Here is a 27,933-nt window from a genome sequence, read left to right as displayed (position 1 = left end):
CTGCAGTGATACAATGAGGTAATGGGGGATACTCACTTTCCTGTGAGACGCCCCCTCGTCGTCATCAGGCCCACTCCCCCCCCCCCCCCACCCACCATATACACCCGGCAAGGCGATACCCGGCGTATAAGACGACCCCCGACTTTTAAGAAGATTTTCAGGGGTTAAAAAGTCGTCTTATACGCCGGAAAATACGGTATATAATTCCACATGTGTTAATTCATAGTTTTGATGCCTTCAGCATGAATGTACAATTTTCCTAGTCCTCAAAATACAGAAAAATCTTTAAATGAGAAGGTGTGTCCAAACTTTTGGTCTGTACTGTATATCATAAAACTAGTAACTTAAAGGGGTTGTCTTTAAAACCTGCTAATAGACATTTTAAGTTAAGGAAATTTGGAAAATATTTTAAAATCTGTCAATCAGCTGGACTCAAGATCCGCTAAAAAACATGATATGTATTAAATGAAAGTTTGCTGAACTGACCAGCCATCTAATATGTATTAGACCTCCTGACATTTGATGATCCTTTTGTTTTTAAGGGAGATAATCTGCTAACAGAATTGTCTGACAATGGCTTTCTCCCCTCAGCCCTTTGAAAACAAATAAATGCTTGGTCAGGATTTCGTGTATGTATATAGGGAGTCAAGAGTAAGAGCTGTCAGCCGAATGATTAGCTAGCATTAGAATGTCCCTTATTCTATGTGGAGAACGTGGCATGTCTGTCTGTACACTACATAGTCATTAAATAATATACCATTTAACTGAAAAGTTGTTGCTGGGCTGCTCCATACGCTATTGCTGATCACTGTGCATCTATGTTGCATGAATTTTTGAATAACCATGAATTAAATGCGTGATCATGGGAGAAAGGTGTTTTCATTTGGGCATGAAAAGGAGGCCGAATACGGTGGGCTTTGATTTGATATATACCACCAGATTTCAACACGGTTTTGCAGATTTATTTTGCACTAGAACCCTCATCGTACAAGTTTCTTAAAGCACAAAGAGATACAAATGGTCTCAACAGGTCTCTAATAGACTTAAGGACAATTTCTTACTAATGTACTATATAATATATGGAAAAAAGGAGTACAATGCTTTACCCTATTATTTTTTTATGTTGGGTATCGATTTTGTTATTAAACCCTTCATAAGGCCTATTCTAGACAGCGAGGTCTGATGTCGCACCCATTGCGGTACCCTTTTATTCAAAATATAAGTAGCTTTTTGCAGTTCATGGAAACCTAATAATGCATTATCCCTACAGACCTAGAGTTGTGTATATTTTATAAAATTATTATAATGGGTGTTCTGTTTGGCGTGGGTAGCCTTTTTTTGATCAGATGAGTCCAACGCTAAACTGGCTACAGCACAGCGGTTTATCTTCATAACCAATAACATGTCTAAACCGGCGATAAATGCTTTTTACTAAGTCATAAAAGCATGTTAAAAGACACTTAATATGCGTTATTCATATGGTCTGAACCTGTGTGCTGAGACATGTATAGCGTCTGTGCGTTCTCTCTTATAGGGAGATCATTGTAAATGTCTGTGGAAACATGCCCCATTAGGATAAGTGCAGTATCAAACAATTACTTTAGTTTTAAGTTAAGTTTCCAAGGGAACGACACAGCAGAACTGTGCAATGGGGATACACTGACGTCAGCACCCTGAGCTCAGGCATTGTGCCGAAATTGCTTGGACATGCCAGATTATACTTCTTGGCTCATTTTAATTATTTATTTACTATAAAAATCCCAAAAGGGGACTGTGCGTCAGTACATTCAAGAAATACCTTTTCAGTAACATTGGGTTTAATGGATTTACATATAGATTGCTCAAAATTTCCCAATAAGGTGGAAATTCCCTTATATTTTTCCAGTTTGCAGCTCCGTGGTAAAAGTTGTATATTGCTTAAAAATACTTTTAGTTTTGCTTTCTAGGTCAGTGGAGATCGTTGCTTATTTCATTTTGCATTATGTAAAGGTATAGCTTCAAAGAAGGTAACAATATGATGAGATTTAGTATCTGAGGATCTAGGGATCTGATTAATATGTGTGATCCCAAACCATCACATTGTGTTAAAACATTTGGTCTAGTTCAGTTTTTGTCGAGAGGGACCACCTTGTACGATTGGCATACCTAAGAAAGACCCGCAGTTGACAAAGGGGCTAACTAAATGAAGCAAGTCATATTTTGGTACAACTGTGCCTATAATTCTTAAAAGCTGCAATTAAGTCCACTATGAGCATGCTCAAAAGTTTAGTTAAAGGGAAACTTTTAACAGGCTTTTGCTATGTAATCTGAGCGCAGCATGATGTAGGGGCTGAGACTGTGATTCCAACGATGTCACATATTCGAGTGTAGTTTAATTACAATCAATGGTTTTTTTTTGTTTTTTTTTAAGCAGTATATTATCAGTGCAGGACTAGGTGTCTAGTGCCAAGCAGTCCAGCTAATCAGTGTAACCCCGCCCCTATCACCGATTGGGCAGCGTCCTGTGCACACTGTCAGCAAGCAGTCAATCAGTGGTGTGGGCAGGGTTATACAGAGCTCAGCATTCAGAAGAGTACTGCTACATCTACTGTAGAGAAAACAGGGATTTTATCAAAACGGCACCAATCAGTCCAATAAGTGATGTGTAGCTGGAATCGGGCTCTCTGCCACTACATGCAGCTCTAAAATTCCATAGCAAAAATCTTCTGACAAATTCCCTTTAAATGGTGGAGATCCGAGGGTAGGCACCTCACCTATAACATGTATACACAAAGAGAGATGACGTAAATGTAATTGGTTGGGATCCCAGGCTTTATTCATTTCACAACCACGTGTTGGAGGATAGTTGTTAGCGGATAGCCAATGGACCTGGTTTATCAAAGCTTTCATGCCAGAATTCTGGTGTAAAAGCTTTGAGATGTCTCAAAATTTAGGCGCTGTATGGTGTTGCACCAAAATGTTAGACTTCTGCTGTTTTCACACCAGTTTCTCTCAGTTCTGACAAAATGGGTGGAGCAGAGGGCACAACGCCACAGCTTGTCTAATTTATGGCGAGTTGTGGGGTTCCCTACTCAAGAAATTTCCCTCTAATACCTGACTGGAGTAAGGCTTCTGGCATAGCACATGGAGGCACATGCTACTCGTCAGACGCTCCTGATTCATGAAAAGACGTGTAACCACAGACACCCATCAGACCAGTTTGCGCTGTAAGAGGGGGGATTTAATGGGTATTTTTGGGGATGGCATACCGCTTATTAGAATACTGCAAAAGAAGCACCAAAGGTGGTGGCTTTAGTTGATTTTAGAAAAATTTGGGAGACAGGTTCCCTTTAATGAGACCTAGATGATTACAGTCGAGCAATGGATACACTGATAAAGCAAAGTTGTTTGTAGATCGCTCATTTATGGACCTTTAGGAGAAAAAAAATCCTCCTTCTTTAGACAGGTGGATTTCCCCGTTGCCCTGTTGGGTGATTTCCATTATCCTTACCGTATAAATAGTGAGTAATGTGCTCAACACAAGTTGTGATCTTGACACAGAATTGATTGGTGATCATGGCAAGCAAAGAGACACCTTCCCAAGCTCAAGAGGTCAGTTGTTTTTGTTCATAATCCAACTGACAGAAATACCGGCGCTGCATCGATGATTACCCGGACACTTGTCTATTCATCTTGGTTTCCATCTGAGTTGGATCTTCAGAGCTTCTGTAGATTTGAATGATTTTAGTACTTCTCTCCCAACCATCGGTTTGCTGTGTTTTCCTTTTGGATGACCTTCGTTCCATATGCTATATACACTCTGAACTTTGCTCTTACTATATTACATGTATTCTAAAGAAAACCTACACAAGTGTTCCATTCTGCTTTGGCAAGTCTGTTTTTTTTACTGTCTTTGCAAATCACAAATTCCCTTTCCTTTTAATTGCTGATGAGTGTTTTTTGCTTATTACAAACACAAGTTTAGTGATGCCCGTACAGGTGATACTTTATCGGAATGAGCTATTAGGTGACTCATAGGGGGTTTTCTTAAATTAGTTGAAGGTGTAAACTCGTTCTTTGCCAAAAATCCAAACCTACCAATACTTTGTTCTTTTATGCTAAATCAAACCAGGTACATAAGTAGGTTATGGTTTTGAAATGTTAAAATTACTTGTCCCTTCCACATTATGAGGTGTGAGGCACTGCTGATGTGATATACATCATCCGCACCCAGTATTTATACATCTTTTCGATTAATTAGTGAAGGTGGCATATACGTTATCTATTGAGCATGCATGATACTTGCCACACATGATAGTTGCTGGACAGCCGCTTTAGGGTATGTGCACACGTTCAGTTTTTTTCACAGTTTTTTTTGCGTTTTTTCGCAATAAAAACGCTATAAAAACTCATTAGAAATGCATACATTATGCATCCTATCATTTAGAATGCATTCTGGATGTTATGTGCACATGGTGCGTTTTTTTTCTGCGAAAAAAAACGCATCGCGGTAAAAAAAAGCACCATGTTCATTAATTTTGCTGATTTTCTGCGTTTTTCCCGCAATTCTATGCATTTGGAAAAAACGCACAAACGCACCAAAAACGCATGAAAAAAACGCGAAAAAAACGCATGCGGATTTCTGGCAGAAATGTCTGGTTTTTGTCAGGAAAATTTCTGCTAGAAATCCTGACGTGTGCACATACCCTAACTTGTAGTTAATTTGTAGGGCACGAATACCGATGCTCTATAGGAAATATAAATTAACGATCCTTCAAAGAAACAAATTGACTTTTTAGTACCATTTGGATTTCTGGGTGACCAATATTCCTTGTCCTGTTGTAAATCTCATTAGGTCAGACATTGACTTAAGCCGTTTAGGAGGGGTTTTTGGTCTAAGAAAACCCTATTGGGTAATTCTGGCTTAATAGAGGTCTGTGTAAGTTTTTCATCTTTTGGCTACAGTTGCAAGCAGTTTCCGAAGATGTCTCTCGCACTGGTGGACATGTCCTGTCCTTCAAGATACAGACAACTCATTGGTTTGAATCTGAGCAGTGTAATGCTTAATTCCCCCTAGGGTGGTGCTGGAGAGCAGAGGAACATTTACTGCCAGATTTCCCCACAGATTACAGTTGATCGCTTGGGGGTCCCAGCAGAAGGACACATAGTGATCAGCTAATTGCCAATGGTCTCGTCTAACAATGAACCCCTTTGCTTTGACTAGTACTATTAGTTTCTTGGTTGTTTTTTTTTTTTAAAAGGCAGTCTTGGCCAAAGTGATAAATAAAAATGACGATTTCCTGCCGGGTCATTACATGACGCTTCTCCACTTTGTTTCTGTCCTTTTAAAAATTCCTTTCTGCTAGATTTTATATTCTTCTGCTTAGTAGACAAATAGGTTAAGAGCCGAAATGCCAAGAGTTCAAACAGCAGAATGAGAAAGTGATATTAAAAGTTCTCATGCTGTGATAGCCTAGATAATCCTGAAAAGCAAAATCCCCGTGGCGCTGAGCCGTCCCGTGTCTGCAGATCGTCATGTGGTTCCATTTTGTACGCTGGATGCATCCTGCATTAGATACGCTTAGTTGTTTTTCTCATGTTTGTGCTCTTGGACGCGTTCTCCTTTTTAGAGAATGCTTGCAGAAGACCAACAAACCTATTCCCAAACAAGTCAAAGGGGTTATCCGGGACAGTTTCTTAGTTTCTAGGCACGTTGAAAACAGACAGGTAGTTGCAAACTGCCTGCCTGTTCTGCCCGGTTCTCATCTACGCCAGCACAGAACGGTCACTAATCACTCATGCCGGGGACTCGGCAGCTTCTGCTAACATCACATCGACAGAGCAACGGCTTGTCCTCCACCCTGCTCTGTTGATGGAGGATGACTGCCGACGTCATGCTGATTGACAGCCAGTTCCCCGTTACCCAACTGCGGGAAGCCTTCTGTCAATCAACATGACGTTGGCAGTCATGCCCTGTCGACAGAGCAGCCCAGAAGAACTGCCGTGCTGACAGGAGTGGTCAATGACCGCTTTGTGCTGGCACCCAGGTTCAACAGTGAGATAGTTAGGGACTACCTGCCTGTTGTTCTTTTTTGTTTTTGTTTGTTCTTTACTGTGGGCCTAATGAAGTTCTTGATAAAATCTTTTTAAATTAGTACCATATTCTGCGAATAAGTGATAACTTATTGATCGCTGGAGGTCTATCCGATGGGACCTCCACTGATCCAGAGGACGGTGATCTGCTTGAATGGAGTGGAGGTTGAGCCTGTGTACCACCTCTCTATTTGTTGACTATGGGACTGCCGTGGATAAAAAAGTGATCTACTCCAGGGGGTCAGCTCTAAGACCCCTAGTCATCAAGAAGTTGTCAACTATCTTATTGGTAGTTCATGCATAACTTGGTACAAGCTCCTTTAACGGGATATTCTAGCTACAAGAAGTGATCTATCCACACAGCTTCTAGATCTGTGGGGAGCCAACTGCTTAGAACCCCCTCTTGATCTCCAGAACAGGGCTCTTTTGACATCTGTCTGATGGAACGGAGGTGCACACGTTCGACCACCTTATCTGTTCATTACTTTTTGGACTACTGGAGAAAGCTGAGTGATAAGAATAAATGGAGTTGAACATAGTCTCTCTCTATTTAGACAGGGGACATTCTGGTGATCATTAGGGGGGCATCTTCATCCTCTATTTTGTAATATGTCGTTGTTGTCCTCCCCTGTCCTTACTGAAGTCACCTTCCAGGTCATCTGCTGACTCTATTCTTCAGCTTCAAAGAAAGCACTGAGTCACGGAAATCAGACGATTTCTTGAAGATTTTTGAGAGTGCACAAAGTTCTACATATATTCACTTTACTCTGAAAGGAGGAGAAAGAGGACCCGGGGGAGGAAGGACTATGACAACAAATGTCGAGAAGCTTCAGAGCTTTAACCATTTTACAAGGTAGAGAGGACTGACTCATTTCTGCTTTATGGCACACCGCAGCAAAAAGTGAACTGCATCATCTGCTAAATGAAAACAACCTTTTTATTTGCAGGCATTGTCTTTCTAATCTAGAAATACATCTTCATGAATTTGGAGGTTATTACAAGGTTATTACAAGTATTGTTAAGGGTCCTAAGTTCTAAAAAAAAAAAAAAAATTAGCAAATTTTCTTCTCGGAAATTTGACTTTTCCTGAAGCCAAAAGTTTCTAAAACCAATGGAATGGATGAAGTGAAAGGGCAGAATAGTGATGGCTAAGGAATGCCTTGTCCCATAAGGTCAGGCCCTCTCAAATGGACCTCCTACATGGTCCATTCCCTGCTCTGGAATCATATGAGCCACCAAGTAAAGGTGGCATCATTTGTATGGCGTTTCTCGGTTTCCTGGTCAGCTGTATCCTAGTGTACAAAGTTGTATTCCCGAGATGGCTCATTTAGTTTACCACAAGCCTTTAGATATTTACCAGATTCTGATCCGTTCCATGGGATCTGTAGATGTATTAAGACCACTTGACTTATCCCCCTGTCATTTGGTGGCAGGTAAAACTAATTTTTGGGAGTTTATTGATTGGAGAAAATTATATGACTGCTAAACTCTTCGAAGTTCTTCTTCTAAAAAGAACTAGTTGATGCATGTAGCCAACTTCTGAAGCTATGGAGATACTTTTGTCGCTACTTGTTTTCAACTAGAACCGGAATAAAAAGTCCCTGGAAGAACCTGAAAGAAGACAGCAAATGTAGCAAGAAAACAAAGAAGTTCTTTCACTCTCCTGACAGCATGATTGGGTTGGAGGCAAATGCCAACATCTTCTAGGGATTCTGCACACCAGTGCCTTGGCTGTTGTCTTCTCCAAGATGCATTGTAGATCCTTTTTCTTTGACCACAGATGTAAACTGGTAGCAGCTGTTGATGAACCAGAGATTGAGGGACTGTTTGTTGACTGGTCTTACTTTGAAGAAGTTGAAAGAAACTTGGGGGTTTTTGTGGCATCTCTGAAAATAATGACTTTTTTTTTTTTTTTTGTTACGACAAACTCTTCTTGAAATAAACACCAGGCCCAGTGATCAACTGATTGCCGCCGATTTGGCCACTGAAGCCACTGGGGAAGTTCTGGCCAGTTACCCACTGTAGAGACCTCTGCAGGAGAAATGTAACACACAGCGGCCATTCCCCAAATATATATAGAGGGGCTAGGTCCTCCGTATGTCACATTGTTCCACTCTGGCTCATAGAAGGGCAGAACAAAGGCGTCGTCGTAATGCGATGTCTCGCTTGTTTTCATGCTTTTTATTTTCCTTTAGTTATATCTGTGCTGAGCTTTAGGCATTGTATTACAGGTGCTTCTCACAAAATTGGAATATGCACCTTTTTCTACCACACTTTTTCCTTCCACTCAACTTTGCATTAATACGCTTGGATACAGCACTCTGTGACCAGCCAGCTTCTTTAGCAATGACCTTTTGTGGCTTACCCTCCATGTGGAGTGTGTCAATGACTGCCTTCTGGACATCTGTAAACTCAGCAGTCTTCCCCATGATTGTGGAGCTACTGAAACAGACTAAGGGACCTTTATAAACACTTCGGAAGCCTTTGCAGGTGTTTTTTGTTAATTATTCTAATTTACTGAGATAATGACTCTTGGGTTTTCATTGGCTGTAAGCCATAATCATCAACATTAACAGAAATAAACACTAGAAATAGATCGCCCTGTTTGTAATGACTCTATATAATATAGGAATTTCACTTTTTGTATTGAAGAACTGAAATAAATTACCTTTTTGACGATATTCTAATTTAGTGAGAAGCACCTGTATATCTCTGCGCAGCTTTAGGCTGCTGTTTGTTCCTCCTCGGTTATGTACGTGTGATTTATGCACAAGTAACATATTTCAAGATAAGCCACATGATGCTAAAAACAGCAGCAGCGTGCTGTTAAAAGGAGATGTGGTCATCAAAAAAGGGAAGTTAGGCATCAAGATGGGATTTAAAGAACCTACACTTAAAGTACCAATATTTACTCAGCACATCGAAGAAACTGTCTCTGCTTTGCACAGTGTATAGAGACAGCAGAATGAAAGGGATTATTCAGTACTTAATATTATCTGTCCTTTGGGATAGGTCGTGAATATGAGATCGTTTGCTGTCTGACAGCCCCTCATGATCAGCTTTGTGCAGATCCCACTTTCTCCGAGGTACATGCATGGCTTAGAAGTCTCCTTACTCACTCACTGTCACTCTCCACAAGCAGGTCCCACTGCAGCCAGAACTGCACAGCTCCATTCCTGGTGTAGTGGCTATTCTTGGGTACTGCAGTTCAGGTTTTATAGAAGTGGACATAAGTAGAGCCGCAGAGACCACAACTACAACCCCCACCTTCTGATATGTGACCTAAGCCCTTCACAGGACACTACACCCCCCAATATGACACGGCACGTGTGCGGGGGAGGGTTCTGCGTCTTACTGCTTATGATGATGTTTACAGAAAATTGTGTTCAACTGATAAACAGGAAACGTGTTACCATCTGAAACAACCACTTTAGGTCTTCTCCGAGGTTTCGCTGACTTCATTGGTTCCATGGTGTATGGCGTCACACATCGTTGGCCCACATCTAGTCTCCAAGGCCCCCATGTTCCCACTGACCTCCATAGCCGCAGACCAGGACCAATGGGAGCCGTCATATATTCTTCTCATTTGTATCAATGCTGCTTATTACAATGTATTTATCACCCAGGAAAAAAGCTGATACAGAATAATCTGCCTCCTGATATGTGGCATCGGTGATACAACAAAACTCAGCAGATCTACGCTCAGCAACTATATGTTTGACTTAAAGTGCCCCTGTCAGCAGGATTGTGCACAGTAACCTACAGACAGTGTCGGGTCGGCGCCGTTATACTGATTACACTGATTCCTGGTGATGAAATCCGTCTTGTGGTTGTTGTGTAATCTTTATTTTCAGTTAGATTCCCGTGCTGCGGGGCGGCCTGTGGGCACCTGCACAATTTATATTGTGGTCTTTACAGCAACAAAAATTAACTCCAGCAAAATGGCGCAGGCGGCAGATCAAGAGCATCGCTGGCTTGCCGATACATGCTACAAAGCACAAGACTCTCATGATAACAGAAAATAATAAAGATTAAACAACAACCACAAGAGGATTTCATCTCCAGGTATCATTGTAATCAGTATAACGGCGCCGACCTGACACTGTCTGTAGGTTACTGTGCACAATCCTGCTGACAGGGTCACTTTAATATTGTAGAGTTCAAAGACCATGACACATCACTGTGTGCATTACATCTTTACTGTGACATCACTGTGTGCATTATCCCTGTACTGTGACATCACTGTGTATTATCCCTGTACTGTGACATCACTGTGTATTATCCCTGTACTGTGACATCACTGTGTATTATCCCTGTACTGTGACATCACTGTGTATTATCCCTGTACTGTGACATCACCGTGTGTATTATCCCTGTACTGTGACATCACTGTGTGTATTATCCCTGTACTGTGACATCACTGTATTTATTATCCCTGTCCTGTGACATCACTGTGTGTATTATCCTTGTACTGTGACATCACTGTGTGTATTATCCCTGTACTGTAACATCACTGTGTATTATCCCTGTACTGTGACATCACTGTGTTCATTATCCCTGTACTGTGACATCACTGTGTGTATTATCCCTGTACTGTGACATCACTGTGTGCATTATCCCTGTACTGTGACATCACTGTGTGTATTATCCCTGTACTGTGACATCGCTGTGTGCATTGCCCCTGTACTGTGACATCACTGTGTATTATCCCTGCACTGTGACATCACTATGTGTATTATCCCTGCACTGTGACATCACTATGTGTATTATCCCTGTACTGTGACATCACTGTGTGTATTATCCCTGTACTGTGACATCACTGTGTGCATTATCCCTGTACTGTGACATCACTGTGTGTATTATCCCTGTACTGTGATATCACTGTGTGTATTATCCCTGTCCTGTGACATCACTGTGTGTATTATCCCTGTACTGTGACATCGCTGTGTGCATTGCCCCTGTACTGTGACATCTGTGTATTATCCCTGTACTGTGACGTCACTGTGTGTATTATCCCTGTACTGTGACATCGCTGTGTGTATTATCCCTGTACTGTGACATCGCTGTGTGTATTATCCCTGTACTGTGATATCACTGTGTGTATTATCCCTGTCCTGTGACATCACTGTGTGTATTATCCCTGTACTGTGACATCGCTGTGTGCATTGCCCCTGTACTGTGACATCTGTGTATTATCCCTGTACTGTGACGTCACTGTGTATATTATCCCTGTACTGTGACATCGCTGTGTGTATTATCCCTGTACTGTGACATCACTGTGTGTATTATCCCTGTACTGACACATCACTGAAGTCCAGAGTAAAGGGTGATTTACACCACAGGATACTAGTGCTATACCTCTTTTACTTCTGATCTTCCTGTGAAAACAGATATCTGACTACTGTGAGCCGCTAAGTTGATAGTTCTGCCGTCGCATCGAGCCCTTGGTCGGCCAATATAAATGGACCCTAAGTGTAGCCCAGGGTATAGTCCGGCCTAACAATCCCTCCGGGTAATAAAACCTGGCGCGTTCTGAGTCCCATCTTAAAACCAATATCCATGGTAATAATTAACCCTTTCTATGTGTGTATATATGAGGACACGTTGGGGTTAATGATCACAGCGCTGGTACACGGGAACGCCGTGGGTTGTGCAGGTCTCGTGGAGCTAGAGCCGGGATTTTCTGTGGATCGCAGCTATATTTTGTTTTTGGAAAGAGAAGAAAACTAATGAGCTCTTTAGGGGAATAGGGGGGAAAAAAAACCCACAATCTGCCGACCTGGCCGCTCCCACGGATTTCTTGTATGCTGAGAATAGAGACACTGGTTTTAGACTTCACAAGCCACAAAGGAAAATAATTTGCCCTTTTATTCTAGGGGTTTGTACCTGCAGGGGCTCTATGTGCTGCACTGTCCGCCATGCTTTATACTGCTGCTCAGCTCTTTCACATTGTCTGCTGTGTTGATACTTTGCTCAGGCACAATCCATTCCTTTCTGGTTTGATCAGGTTCTTATCTCTGTAGACACTTTCTAGAGCCACTCGCACTTAAAGGGGTGCGGTACATTTTCCTGCGGCTTCTTTAAGAATAGTAACTTTAGTACAGACCTTCTCTCAGCACTGGAAATGCAGGTGCATCCTGTGTAGCTGCCTCTCAGACTAGTCAGTATATACCGTATCCAGCTTTACACTCTGGCTGTATAGGCAACCAATGCAAACTCTAATATATAGGACCTTCACGACCTACAACCTTTGTTTGTTTTTTTGTCATGGTTACTAGCCGTTTTTTTTTTTTTTTTATTTTGTTTGTTTTTTGTGCAGTTTGCAAATCTTATCTTTAAAGGAAACGGTCAGCAAGTAGGATATGGGCAGTATATATATAATATATACCGTACATTTTTTTTTTTAAGTAATCTTTGTACAATACTCACAAAAAAAAGTTTAAAAGGTGAACAACTATTAAACTTTACGCCTGAAAATTTAGCAAATTATGGTGCAAATCAGGACGTTCCGTTTAATAAATGTGGCGTGTTTAAAGGGGTTGTCCCATCTCCAAGATCCTATCCCAATATATAGTAGTAGGTGTAATAATAATATTAGCAAATACCTCCAATTAGAAATGCAGTATAGTTTTTCAGATTCCTTACCTCATGTGCAGGGCATTGCAGTAGCTTAGGTATCCATGGATACGACCACTAAGAGCTGTCTGACAACATCTGAGTGGCTGTATCCGTGGATACCTAAGCTACTGCAATGCCCTACACATGGGGTAAGTGACATAGCCAATCAGAAGAACTAGACTACATTTCTAAATGTAGCTATTTGATAATAATATTATTATTATTATTATTACACCTACTATATATTGGGATAGGGTCTTGATGATGGGAATACCCCTTTAACTCCAGCAATCATTTATTTTCTTTTTTGGGGGGCATATGAAATGCCAATTGTAATAACTCTGCCCATACAAAATGGCACAAAATGATTTATAGCCGACATGGAACAGATCTCCTAAAACATGCGTGTTGACTGTCTCCAGATCACAGCGAGATATTAAAATCTCTACCGATCGAGGTGGAAAATGGTGGATGAGTCGAGTCATGCATCACATGAAGATCGGTTGATGGTCGTGTAATAGATATTGTCCAGTCTTCCGTTCTTGCTGTGCTCCACTGTAAGGGTTAAACTATTCCGGAAGATCTATTACTCCCAGAAGCCACTGAATTTTATCAGTTAATTCTGACAAGACCAAGGCCAAGGTCGTGGAAGAGATGCGGCTCGGGCCTCCTGTTTCTGCGCTGATCTCATACAGAAGAGCTCTGAGGCCGGATCACAGATCCTATCTGAATTGTCAAAGCTTCGCTCTCACCACAACCCACTCAGATCGGAACAGAATATCCTGACTTGTCGATCCTGTAAACTACTGACAGAATCCTCCATGATAAAAGGCAGGCAGACATTCCTTCACACGCAGCACTTCGCCTTCCTGATTTGTGATAACCCTGGATCAAATTGAAGGCTTTAGGAGCACCTTACTGGTATTTAGTAGTGACCATGGTGAGGGGTATGTAGATAAAATCAGCCATAGCATGAAAACTACTGACAGGGGATGAAAAATTACTGTAGTTATCTTGTGAGATTGGTAGCTGTCAGCAGTGGGATATATTAGGAAGCCCGTCAGCTTCTGAAGTTATATGTTGGAATCAGGAAAAATCTGAGCGACAAGGGCCCAGATGACGGTGTCAGAGCATCTTGAAAACACGGGGCGTTCCCAGTTTGATTGGTCGTATTGGATGTTTCGAGCGTGCAACTGGTTGTTTTGGGTGTTCCTGGTACGCTGCGGGTTTCTTCTTGGGTGTTTCTTGTATACCATGGGTTTCTTCTTGGGTGTTCCTATACTGATTTCTTCTTGGGCGTTCTCGTTACTGGTTTCTTCTTGTGCGTTCCTTCATGGGTCTGTCCTTGGGTCTTCCCGGTATATTGCTGGTCTGTTCTTGGGTTTTCTCGGTATATCGCGGGTCTGGTCTTGGGTCTTCACGGTATATCGCAGGTCTGTTCTTGGGTCTTCCCAGTATATTGCGGGTATGTCATTGGGTCTTCCCGGTATATTGTGGGTCTGGTCTTGGGTCTTCTTGGTATATCGCGGGTTTGGTCTTGGGTCTTCTTGGTATATCGCGGGTCTGTTCTTGGGTCTTCCCGGTATATTGCGGGTATGCCCTTGGGTCTTCCCAGTATATCGTGGGTCTGATCTTAGATCTTCACGGTATATCGTGGGTGTGGTCTTGGGTCCTCTCTGTATATCGTGATTCTGTTCTTGCGTCCTCTCTATATATCGCGATTCTGTTCTTGGGTCTTCTTGGTATATCATGGGTCTGGTCTTGGGTCTTCTCTGTATATTGAGGGTCTGTTTTTGGGTCTTCCTGGTATATCGCGAGTCTGCTCTTGGGTCTTGGTATATCGCGAGTCTGCTCTTGGGTCTTCTTGGTATATCATGCGTCTGGTCTTGGGTCTTCTCGGTATATTGTCTTGGGTCTTCTCGGTATATTGCGGGTCTGGTCTTGGGTCTTCTCGGTATATCGCGGGTCTGTTCTTGGGTCTTCCTGGTATATCTTAATTCTATTCTCGAATCCTTATGGTATACTGCGAGTCTCTTCTTGTGGGGTCTTCCCAGTATTTGATGGTTCTTATTTACCAAAAGTAGTTGCACAAAGGACAACCGGTGAACCGATTGTGATGAGCACCTAAAGCTCTCTACTGTGCGTGACTGGGAGCAAAGGTTATCCCATCTGGTCCGGTCTCGCAGAAGATCTACTGAGACATAAAGTTCTGAAACCGTTACTACTGGCTATCGCAGCTCGCGGTGTAGCCACCGACTGGTTGAAGTGTCCTTGTTGACAACGCAGAAAGCTTCAACAATTGCGTTTCATGTCCATTTCTTGGAGGCCTCTCCACCCATAGAATTAGGTGTAGTCCAATAATCCAAATATTTCATAACTGTTCCAGGTCCTGCCAGGTCCAACGTGTTTATTCATACTTGTGTATGTGTCCCTGCCGTGCTATTGGCCTATGTCACCATGAATCCTGCAAGTCACTGTGGCGGGGGCCTTTATCTGTGACGCTCCCTTATGACAGGTGCTCATATGCCGCACTGTGTTACCACATTATTATCTCAGCCCAAGCAACCAGAGGAGCAGATTGTGATTCTGTTCTGGGCCAGAGGTCATTCCAGGTCGTTGAACTTTTCTCCCGTATATAAACAGGAAGGTGTGCCCTTGTCAACCAATAGTTGACTGTTGCATGCGTCAGCCAACAATATGAACGGGTCATGGGAAATGGGGCCAGAGGGCGGCATTTGGTAACCTTCAAGTTGTTGTGCTTTTTTTTCACATACTTGCATAGGTACATACAGCGGGTGAAATAAGTATCAACCACGTTACCAATTTTTTAAAGTAAAAATATTTCTAAAGGTGCTATCAACATGAAATTCTCGCCAGATGTCAGTAACAACATAACATATATCCATCCCATGCAGTGCCTTTTAGCCACCAAACATGTTATGGCATCCATAATGTGCAATTTTGGTCTCCACTGACCAGATTAAATTCTGACTTGTTTCTGCAGCAAAACCTGATCTCTTGACAGGAAATAAGCTGCAGAAAAAAACATGTTTTCCTTGTTTTTTCTTGCCTTTTTTTATGTTTTTTTTTTTTTTTTTTGTTTGTTTTTTTATTGCGGTTTGCTGTGGTTCCCAGGTCTTGGTGGTTATTTCTTGGCTCTTGGACAACTCTTCTGATAATTCTTTTCACTCCTCTGTCTGACAGCTTGCAGGGACCACCTGATTGTGGCTGGTTTATGATGAAATAATGTTTTTTCCACTGCAGGATTATTGCCCCAACAGTGCTCACTGGAACCTTCTGTAGTTTAGAAATTCTTCTGTATCGAATGCCATCAGTTTGATTTGCAACAATAAGGTTGCAAAGGTCTTGAGACAGCTCTCTGGTTTTACCCATCATGAGATGTTTCTTGTGTGGCACCTTGGTAATGAGACATTTCTTTATAGGCCATCAGTTGAACCAGCTGATATTAGTTTTCACTAAGTGGCAGGATAGCTTTCTAATTACTGATAGATTTCAGCTGGTGTCAGGACTTTACATGGCTTTTTGCACCTCTGTCATCATGTATTCAATACTTTTCCCTCATTATTACACATAACTTAATGTATGGACATCTGTGGTTTGATTTATTTGCCTGTGTGGATTAGACGGTTTATTACTGACGTCTGGTGACAATTTCATGCCAATAGCACCTTTAGAAACACATTTTATTATTTTTAATTTATCATCTGGTTTGGTTTGCCATACATTTGGGTCCAAAGGTGATCTTGTTGGGTGTTCTACAGCATTTCTACTACTCTATAAAGTTGGGACCACTATTGGTTGGTGCCTTAACTTGCCTTTTACTTAAAACTCTGGCCGAGACCTTCCTTAAAGGGGTTGTCCACGTTAGAAAACTTTGAATGGATACTGAATTTTACCTGTGGAAGGCGATACAGGGAAATGAACACTTTCTGCCAGGCTTCCTGGCAGATCACATCAGATCACTGATGGGCAGGTAGCCACCAGTGTTAGTAGATGGTGATTTCTCCGTCGTGTGGACATGTAGCTCCAGGTCTGTTTGTGTTACCTGAGCCTCCAAGTTGGGTCACCCATGCCAAATCAAGTTCACCAAAGGCCATGTAAATCGTATGGTTCGTGTTTACTCACTGGGGCTGATCGGCATGTAATATGCCAGGGTCAATAAATAATCCGGACGAATTAAAGAACTAAAGTTGGTAAATAAAGTGGTTTATCTAATCACTAGATTGTTACAACCTTCCATGCCAAGATGAAACAAACAGGATGCGGGAACTTGTCAGCGCTACTGTCCCGGAGGGCATAGGTAATGCCCAGTCATTAGTGTATCCATACATTTACCAGGAGGAATCAGAGGGACGACGACACAATGCAGATTTATAGTTACTTATCACATCACTTTTGTACTTACAACAATTTAAAAAACACATTTTAGATATATAAATAAATGACAAAAAAAAAAAATATATACATACATATATATATATATATATATATATATATATATATATATATATATATATATATATATATATATATATATATATATATATATATATATATATATATATATTTATTTTGAACTGGTAAGTGCAAAAATAGTGAATAGTGTGTATAATTTATATATACTAATCCGGAGAGGGGCATACATTTAGAGAGGTCAGATTAGACATTTTACGGTTATCGGTATTATATAAGCCCTTTTGTCCATTTTATTTTAGGATAAGAAAATCATAATATCCCAACCATCAAGAGGACCAAGTGCCTATATACCCGAAAAGGAGGTAAAGGCCTTCATTGGCTTCATATACAGTAATGAGACCATCGTGTGTATCGAGGCCCTCACCTCTATAGATGTGATTACAAACCTAATTTGTATGGTAAAATCTGATGATAAAGAATCACTTCTACCATAATAACCAATGATAAGACGTGTACCACGCCGCTGTCTATGTAAGCTGCTGTCTGTCAGTCACTGTAGTCTTGTGTGGCTCTGCATTTTCATACAGTGGGGGAAATAAGTATTTGATACACTGCCAATTTTGCCAGTTTTCCCACCTACAAAGAATGGAGAGGGCTGTAGTTTTTATTGTAGGTACACTTCACCTGTGAGCGACAGAATCTAACAATACAATACAGAAAATCACATTATTTAAATTATATAAATTTAATGCATTTTGCAGTGAGAAATATGTACCGTATTTTTTTTTTTTAATAAGATGCATGCACTTTTTTTTTTCCCCCCAAATTTGAGGGGAACATGGGGGAGTGTCTTATAATGCGGATATACCTTACCGGCCGCGGTGGAGCAGGGTCCCAGGATCGCGGCTGGTGGAGGAAAGAGTGGAGCATTGCTGCCGGCCGCAGGGGGTGTTTGGGTGTACGGCGCGCCGCTGGGGGTGTCTGGTGCTGCTGGTGGCGTCTGCTGCTGCGGGGGGGCACTGCCTACATTGTGTGAAAGGTCAGAGCCCCCGCAGTTCCATGGTTTCTTATGTGGTGGACTCCAGGAAAATGGCTGCCTTAATGATTTAGAGATGATCTGCAAAGAGGAGTGGACCAAAATTCCTCCTGACATGTGCAAACCTCATCATCAACTACAAAAAACATCTGACTGCTGTGCTTGCCAACAAGGGTTTTGCCACCAAGTATTAGGTCTTGTTTGCTAGAGGGATCAAATACTTATTTCTCACTGGAAAATGGAAATAAATTATATAATTTATACAATGTGATTTTCTGGATTTTATTTTTGATATTCTATCTCTCAATGTTAAGAATTCACAATACAAGTTGAGAAAGGACAGCGCCACATCAGGAAGTGATAGACAGCAATATACTTTATTCTGCCTCCTGCGGCAACGTTTCGGTCCGAGGACCTTTTTCAAGCTTGAAAAAGGTCCTCGGACCGAAACGTTGCCGCAGGAGGCAGAATAAAGTATATTGCTGTCTATCACTTCCTGATGTGGCGCTGTCCTTTCTCAACTTGTATTGTGGATCTCTTCTACTGGGACGGACCCCCTGGTGTGGACGTGCGCCCTGATGTCCGTGGAGACAACGTCAGTATTGGGTGCGGCTTGACTAAACTTTATTGAATACTTTCAATGTTAAGAATTAACCTGCCCTTAAAATTGTAGACTGTTCATGTCTTTGTCAGTGGGCAAACGTAGAAAATCAGCAAGGGATCCAATACTTATTCCCCCCGCTGTAGATGATGGATCTGTAGAGGACACCTAACAGATACATGATGGATATTGTTGATTATCCCCCTATGTGTATGCGGCTTCCATCGTTTAGCTGTGCTGTTCCTTTTGTACATATCCCGTGTTCTTTCCCAGCGTCGTTCCGATGATGAGGCATTATATATACCCTGGTGTGAGTATAAGGAAGGAAATTGGAAAAGGAAACCGGAAAGGGACGAGCATCAATGAAAACCAAATGCAATTGTGCTAGAACGACCTACAGGACATCACGTCGGTCCAGCCCGCTCTCCTGGCCGGGGAGATCACCTGTACTGCAGCACAGGGGATATATTTGGTTGGGGGGTGGGGGGGCAGTTCAAGGCTTTTTGAAGGTTTTTTTGGTCCTGGTTGAATCCGGTCTTAGATTTGGGCTGTGAGCTAATTTTTATTAACCCTTTAATAGGAAATATCTAGGTACTTCCCTGCCAGGGCCGCCGCCTTCAATGACAAGGCAATTCGTTCATATAAAGGGGGCTGGCTTGGCCATTGAAGTGAATGATACTGCACTGATTGTGACTGGCTGGAGAGGAGGAGAAGGAGAAGGTAATCTCTATGATCACACTAATGGATCCACACGGACTTGTAAGATGTGAAGGAGATTGCTACAACCCTGTAACACCCAGGTGTACTTTCGGGATCCTGAAGTCCTGTGTAATGTTTGGCTTTGGGCAGTGACGTCTTCTGTAATCTATGGCCCCCATCACTTTTTTAGAAGGGGCCCGCTCTCCTTTTTAAGGTGCAGTCCTATAGATGTCAATAGGGGGTATTGCAGTGACAGACTCAGATGATGTTGCGGGGGGCACAATCCGTGCTCCATAAAATGGGTGGTGCTGTGAGAAGATGGGGGGCAGTGCCAGCCGTCATGTCGCTGGTCTTCTCCTCCATCTTTCGTGTTCTCTGCGGTCGGGGTCATTGGATGGGCATCTCGTGCCGGGCGGGCGGATCATATAGGATCTGTATCTGCATTCTTACCCCCTCTGGATAGAGAGGGGGCAGCAAGTTTAATAGACTCCAAAAATAAAATAAGTGCCCCCTCCCCCACCACTAACTTTTATCCCACCAGGTACATAAGAGTGGATATATCCGAGTTGTGGTGGCCTCCTGACCTTCCTAGTGTGATCCCACTGAGGAGAGGAACCAGAGATATGGCTGATAACGGGGAACATTAAAGTACATCATCCAGAGAATATAGTTTGGTCGTAACGCCCCTTTAAGACTCGTTTCGGATTAATCTCACTGAAGAAAACTAATTTATTTGTGACCAGTCCTTGCTCGTCTTTTCTGATTTAATTAGATAATATATACTGTGAGGCCAAATAATCACCGCCGGCCTTTTCTGCTACAAATGAATGAATAAGCATTTTTATGTCTTGTACCTGATGAGGCCAGTGTACTTACTATGAATATACATACTAGATTGGCTGTATAATCCTGATAGCATTTTACAAGCCCAGCTAGTTATTATTCAGCAGGGGAACTTTCAGAAAGGATTATGCAACCATTTTGGTATGGATTTTCACAGCAAGTGCACCAGTCTCATCAGGGTTATTTAATAAATTGTACACTTTGCATTGAGATATCTGGTGACCGATCTAATTTAAAGGGAATCTGTCACCAGATTTTTGCTACTTAATCGTTTATAGCAGCGTAAAATAGGGGCAGAGACACTGATTCCAGCAATGTATCACTTACTGGGCTGCTTGCTGAAGTTTTTAGAAAATCATTGTTTTATCAGCGAGAGATTATAACTAGTGGATAACCTGGCCACTCCCCCCCACCACTGATTGGCAGTTTTCTGCCTATGCAAAGTGTACACAGAAAGCTGCCAATCAGGGGTGTGGGCGGGGTTATACAGAGCTCAGCATTCAGAGAACTGCTAGATCTGCAGCAGATAAAACAGGGATTTTATCAAAACTACATCAAGCAGCCCAGTAAGTGACACATTGCTGGAATCAGGGTCTCTGCCCCTACAACTTATTAGATGGATTGATAGTGGTAATTCATTTTTTTTATTTCTGTACACCGTTTTTTTCTGTAGTCTAATATATAAATCTGTTTTTCTCCTGAATGTAAATGTTGATGTTATAGAGCAGTTTATCCAGGAAGGTTTCTGTTTTCGCGGACCTTGAGTTTTGTTCTCTCTCGCCTAGTTTGGCCAAACCAATGATGTGGTCACCCTCGTGAACCGCCTGATGGCAGAGTACAGCACATCCGGCCGCCTGGACAACATCACCCGAGTCATGAGCCTCCACCCGCAATACCTGGAGTCCTTCCTCCGCACACAGTTCTATATGCTCCGTATGGACGGACCCCTGCCGTTCCATTACAGGCACTACATCGCCATCATGGCAAGTACTCATGGCCTCTCTTACGTTCTTATTTCTCTCTATCACAGTATTAGGCACCGTTCACACATGTGCTGTTGTCGTCCATTTTGCAAGGGATGCAGTATTAACCCCTTAACGACCGGGGGTATTTCAGTTTTTGCATTTTCGCTTTTTGCTCCCCTCCTTCCCAGAGCCATAACTTTTTACCTTTCCGTCAAAATGGCCATGTGAGGGCTTGTTTTTTGCGGGACAAGTTGTACTTTTGAATGACATCATTGCTTTTAGCATATCCTGTACTGGAAAACGGGAAATAAATTAAAGAGCGGTGAAATTACAAAAAAAAAAAGTGCAATTCTACAATTGTTTTTTTCTTTTCCTACTATATTCACTAAATGCTAACAATGACCTTCCATTATGATTCTCCAGGTCATTTCGAGTTCATAGACACCAAACATGTCTAGGTTCTTTTTTATCTAAGTGGTGAAAATAAATTCCAAAGTTTGTTAAAAAGTACAACACCATTTGCCGATACCCGTGGCGTCTCCATTTTTCATGATCTGGGGTCGGTTGAGGGCTTTTTTTTTTGCGCTCCGATCTGACGTTTTTAATGATACCATGTGGTGCAGATACGTTCTTTTGATCTCCCGTTATTGCATTTTAATGCAATGTTGCGACGACCAAAAAATAACGTAATTCTGGCATTTTGAATTTTTTTCTCATTACGCCGTTTACCGATTGAATTATTCCTTTTTTTTATTGATCGGGCGATTCTGAATGCGGCGATACCAAATATGTGTATGTTTGATTTTTTTTTTTTTTTTTTTTATTATTTTATTTTGAATATGGGGCAAAATGTTGAATTTTTTTATGTTTTTTTTTTGTTTTTTAAATATTTTTAAAAACTTTTTTTTACTTTTTGGATGCTTCAATTATGTCCATGGGAGACTAGAAGCTGCAGTACTTTGATCGCCTCTGCTACATACAGGTGATGATCAGATCGCCTGTATGTAGCAGAAATGTTCACATAGAGTTCCGACCACCAAGCGACCCATGGTGACCCGCGATGGGCGGGATAATGGACGCGCTTCCGGTAAGCGTGAGTTAAATACCGCTCTGAGATTGACAGCGACATTTAACTAGTTAACAACAGCGGCTGTTGTATATATCAGCTGACATGTGTCCGGAAAGGTGCGGGCTGTGCACCAGAGCCCACACCAAACAGGGGGAGTCGGAAAGGGGTTAAAAAAAAAAAATAATAATAATTATCTGGATCTGTTGTAAAACTGATGCTAATGGATGCTTGTTTTAAAGGGAATCTGTCAGTAGGATGAACCCTCCTGAATAAAATACCTTGATATTTGCAATCTGATGTCTTATTCCAGAGAAAACAAGGTTTTTCTTAATATGTAAATGAGCTGTTACGATCTATGGGTGGGGCATAGAGCTCTCAGAAACTCCACCCCCAGAGCTTATGTTACATCAAAGGAGGCGTTAGCAGTGTGAGACATGTAGATCAGCAGAGCAGACTGTCGGTCACTACATGTCTCACTCTGGTAACTCTCCCTCTCATTTACTGCTTTTGGAGCACAGTACAGTTTGTGAAATGTGTAGGATGCGTGATGGTCAATGACTCTTTTCTCGGCTCCACAGGCGGCAGCGCGGCACCAGTGCTGGTACCTGATAAACATGCATGTGGACGAGTTTCTGAGCACAGGAGGATCCTCCGAATGGCTGAACGGGTTGGACTATGTGCCACAGAGGCTAAAAAATCTCAACGAAATCAACAAGCTCCTCGCACACAGACCATGGTTAATAACCAAAGAGCACATACAGGTAGAGTACATTGGGCACCTACACCCTTGCCATTCACACCACACACACCCGAACGATGCCAACACAACACATCCTGAAAAACATGGCTGTCATCTAAAAACAGCGCCACCTGTGTCTAATGGCTGGGTATGGTATTGCAGCTCAATTCACTTTAATGGAACGGAGCGTAGATACTGCATAGAATAATAAAGCATCTCTAAAAAAGAAAAAAAATGCATTTTAATGAAAAAAAATATATAGATACATATAAAGATATATATATACAAGCGATCAGAGGATTGCTGGATCAAGTCCACTAAAAGGACTAAACAATTAAACTGAAAAAAGGAGGGGAAAAAAACATTAGAATATAAAAAAAAAAAAAAAAAAAAATCAAATACAATATTAACGGAAAAAATATATATTTTACCCCTCCTGGAAAAATTTTTTCCTGATTTTTTTTTTTTTTTTTTTAATGTACAGGCTGATAGTTGAATTCTTCATTTCCTAAACTTGTGATCGTCTTTTTTTCCTTCCAGAAATTGGTGATAACCGGAGAGAACAACTGGTCGCTGGCGGAGCTGGTGCACGCCGTGGTTCTGCTGGCTCATTACCACGCGCTGGCGAGTTTTGTGTTCGGCAGCGGCATAAATCCCGACCAAGACCCCGAACATTCGAATGGGCACCATCTAGTGGTGAAAAACAAGTTTTGCATTTGTGATCTCACCAACGACAATAGTATAGAGAACTGGGGCCTGATGAGCAACAGCACTGAGGTCAGTGAAGAAAGACGAAATGTGTCCCTATAGTCAGATATTATCTCATTTATTAGGGGCTGTCTGGATTTGTTGGGGTCTCTTCTAATCAGGATTGCTCCCTATAGGGGGCCATAGAAGGATTTCCCTACTACAGAATACTACTGCACTTATAAGGTTTCCTAAAAGTGGCCCTAATCAGCAGCTGTACCCGTATCTCGTACAGAAAAGTTTATAAAAGTTTTGAGAAGTTGAAGTTGGGAACAGAAGTTTATAAAAGTTTTCAAAAGTTTTGAGACATTGGAGATAAAATGCAGATGATAGAAGCAGGAGTTTCTCTGCACGTCCTGTCCTTGATCCCACTGAATAACCGCACAGTCTACCACCTGCCAACATGGCTGATAACAGGGAACAATAGATTTTACTCCACATATCTGAAATTAGGCTTAATGTCCAGTGTTTTTTCTTTTTAAGACCTTAGATGGTCCTGGTATACTCTACACTTACATGGCCAAAACTGGAATTAATGGGGGAACAGGGACCGTAGCTAGTCCCAGGAGAAAACGTCATGTGTTTTGTAAGGAAGATAAATCTTAGGGGTCACTGGACCTTCCAAGAAGATCCCAGGCATTCCTCAAAGTCTATAACTGCTTATTATTAGTAGAAGTCTTGGACATCTTCGCTGTGGCCATCACGGTCACCAGGCTTTAATTTTATAGAACATCTTTGGTGGAATAAAAAGGTGGCTGTTTGAGCACTCAAGCCCAAGTATATTAGTGACCAGGAGGAATGGGCGAAGACTCCTTGCTAGAAGCTGGTGTCTAGCTATGTATCACGTTTGTAGCAGGTTATAACAGCTAGAGGGGCTCAACTAAGTACTAAAGACACTTGTCAAGAAGAAGGTGACTAATGCTGAAACTGCAGTAGTGAAAGTGATGTTTTATTCTGAATTTAGAGAAACCACTTGTTGCTATTTACATTGCTTTTCTTTTAAAAAAAAAAATCAGTTTATTAGAAAAATGTGCAAATGCTCTGAAACCAAATTTACAAGGTGGGGAGGAGAGGGGGTCCAATGATTGCAACTGTAGGTCAGAAATAGACATTTTGGTGCTTTAAGTACTTGGAGTTGATGATGTTGGATCATTCACAGAATACAGACTATGAAAGTGAGATTGAACTTCTGATGGAAAAAATGAAGAAACTTCAAGAAGAACGGGAGGAGGAGGAAGCGTCACAGGAGGAAATGGCCACTCGCTTTGAGAAAGAGAAGAAGGAAAGTCTTCTAGTTATGTCCGGAGGTAAGCACTTGTTTCCCCATAGATACAGGACCTCCACTTAGGCATTAAAGGGGGTTTCTTGGGAGTGTTATGTATATAATTAGTGATGAGCGAGCGTGCTGGGATAAGGTGTTGTCTGAGCATGCTCGTGTTCTAATCGAGCATTTTCTGTGTGCTCGAAAAAATGCTTGAGTCGCTGCGGCTGCAATCCCTGAATGTGTTGCAGCTGTCGAACATGGAGCTGTAGCGACTCGAGCATTTTTTTCCTGAGCACGCTGAAAATGCTTAATTAGGACACGCGCATGCTCGGATAACGCCTTATGCCAGCACTATTTATAATCTGTCTTTAGTCTAGGGATCGGACTGAGTTATAATACCAGGCACAGCGATCTCAAAATGTGCTGCCGCCCCTTTAACAGATTGGCATGCCAACAGTCTAGTCTTGATCTGTTTTTCCAGTAAACCCCTTTAAATGTGTAAGGTGGGAATACCCCTTCATCGCTTTTCACACTATGGCTGAATATGGTGGCAGACGGAGATCTGCGGGGCGGAGCGTGCGGCCGGTGGGGACTGACCTTGCCGCGGTTATACATTACGTTATGTAAGAAGAACGTACTATGACTCCCAGGGATGGAGTCTCATGGCTTGGAGCAGACCCACTCGGCGGATATTGGTTTGGGTAACCTTTGCGACATAAAAGATTTGCACTCCTGTCACCCGACCCCATAGTGACTGTTTCTGGGAGGGAGGGGGGATACGTATTTAATAAAGGGTTACATATTAATACAACCTAAAGGGTAATCCAAATGAAGAACTGCAAGTCGGACACTTCTCATTTCGAAATGACTGATGACAGGGAACAATAGACTTCATTCATCTGCAAAGCAAACGGGTAACATTTAGATGGCGTTCTCCTTTGTTGCAAAATTGCACCAAACCCGCGGGCAGCAAGAATCCGAGCCGGGACACGATTTCTGCCGGGTGTAAACGCTCTACTTTAAACCTCCCATAGAGACTAAGGACTAGGCCGGCTACTCCCAGCGCTGTTCTAGGTGATTGACATTGATCAATCACCAAGATCGCCACTGGGGAAAAGCCAGGCGGAGGCGATGGCACCACACTTGTCTGGTCTCCAGCTATGGTTCCCGGATGGATCTTTGGAGCCTATTTTGTCTGAAATGCTGGAGCCTGCCAACAGCTATTCCATGCATATGGCCTGCTCAACTCTGCGGCTGATTGGTCCTAGCAGCGTTGTAGCATGGGGCGGGTGACACAGTGGCTTCAAAATCTGAGGGTTTAACATTTCTCACCTTTGCTGTCAAATGAGCTGCGCCTGCATGCGTCACTTCTCAGAGTGGCGCAGTGAATCTGTGAGAGCCTATGCAGAGAGCAGCAGTCAAGAGGAATTTATCGGCTGCTTCACTCTGCACACACAATGTGAGAGAAGAGAGTCGATTTGCTCACACACAGTGACCGAGATGACAAAGTTCTCAGTATAATGAAGCGAGCTTTGTCATCTCAGTTGCTGCCTATGCAGAGCACAGCGGCCAATGACAAACTCATCTCGACACTTCCACTCTACATGTTCTGTGATCAAGACGACAGTCTGAAGAGATAACGAATGAAGACTGTATTGAATCATGTACACAATTCAGTACGAGCTTAGTTAATTACTAAGAGCTGCTTTTATGTTTTTTACTTTTTTTTTTCTAACACTAGGGCTAATGTAAAAAAAAAAAAAATAGCAAAAAAATTTGTTAATTTTTAAATTAAAATTTGATTAAAAAAAATTACACCAGCACTTTCTGAAGAATGCAATAAGTGTGCTTGTGGAGTAATGGGCTCAATAGCAAACTGCTGGAAGGCAAAGTGAAACCAACACCTAACATGCAGTAAAAGAAAAGGAAATCCCAGGCTAAGATAAGCATATATCAATCTTTATTTATATATATATTTATATATTTATTTATTTATTTATATATATGTATGTATAGCAATAGAGCAAATTACAAACCAATAATTAAAAACAGAGAAAAATGTGCACACCGGGATATATAGTAGTAATATAAAAATTAGACAAATAAATCCATAAATATACCCTCAATATAATATTTGGAAATCCTGTTACTTGAATAGAAAATAAGTGACCGTGAAAAAGTGAAAATATTTATCAATATAATCACGAAAATTTTAAAAAATTATATATATGTGTATCAACCATAAGAAATAGTAAAATGGTGCCCAAATAGGTAAAGTGCACAAGTGCTGCAGCAAACAGAGATCAACACTGGTCATACATAGGGGCAAATACTGATTAAAAAAAATAGTGGGTAAAAAAATAATCAATCCAAATATACAGGATACCTTGAGGGGTGAATATCCGTGAGCACACACGCCCCGACGCGCGTTTCGGTAAATTTTCCTTCATCAGGGGAAGGCAAAGTGTTTAGGGTTAGGCTATGTTCAGTAATCATCAGTTAGAACTGATCCATTGACAGTCCGGTGACAACGTTGTGCAAACACGACTTTATTGTCCTCCTGAAACAGAAAACTTATTTCAACTGGATCCATAGAAGTCTATGGAAAATGGGTTGGATAGATAGCCATCTGTATTCCTCCTATTTGAAAAGGATTCTTTTTTTTTTTTGTTTTGTTTGTTTACTAGAGGCGGAAAAAATAAATATTTAACCTATATTAAGTAGTCCTCTATTTAAAAATGATCCAGTAAGCCAAAAAATGGATCTGTGTCAAATGGGAGGAAAATGCATGGCTATTTGACGGATGCGTTTTCCATAGACTTCAATGTTAAAAACAGAAAACG

At 41.7% G+C, this 27,933-nt stretch overlaps 1 protein-coding gene across 2 annotated transcripts in view; it reads left to right on the top strand.

The window, feature by feature from the left end:
- Positions 1-27,933, top strand: part of SESN3 (sestrin 3) — a 66,466-nt gene that overhangs the window by 23,169 nt on the left and 15,364 nt on the right. Inside the window, exons 2-6 of one of the 2 annotated variants that reach the window (XM_077298453.1) lie at positions 17,427-17,489; positions 21,092-21,289; positions 22,919-23,101; positions 23,620-23,856; positions 24,986-25,133. In XM_077298453.1, the coding sequence (XP_077154568.1) occupies positions 17,427-17,489; positions 21,092-21,289; positions 22,919-23,101; positions 23,620-23,856; positions 24,986-25,133 (829 nt within the window). The remainder of the gene's footprint in view (positions 1-17,426; positions 17,490-21,091; positions 21,290-22,918; positions 23,102-23,619; positions 23,857-24,985; positions 25,134-27,933) is intronic. The other variant, XM_077298454.1, reaches the window with a different exon arrangement.

This window comes from Ranitomeya variabilis, chromosome 3 (assembly GCF_051348905.1).
Source record: "Ranitomeya variabilis isolate aRanVar5 chromosome 3, aRanVar5.hap1, whole genome shotgun sequence".
In the NCBI taxonomy this organism is placed as follows: Eukaryota; Metazoa; Chordata; class Amphibia; order Anura; family Dendrobatidae; genus Ranitomeya; species Ranitomeya variabilis.
This window is presented reverse-complemented; position numbering and strand designations above follow the sequence as displayed.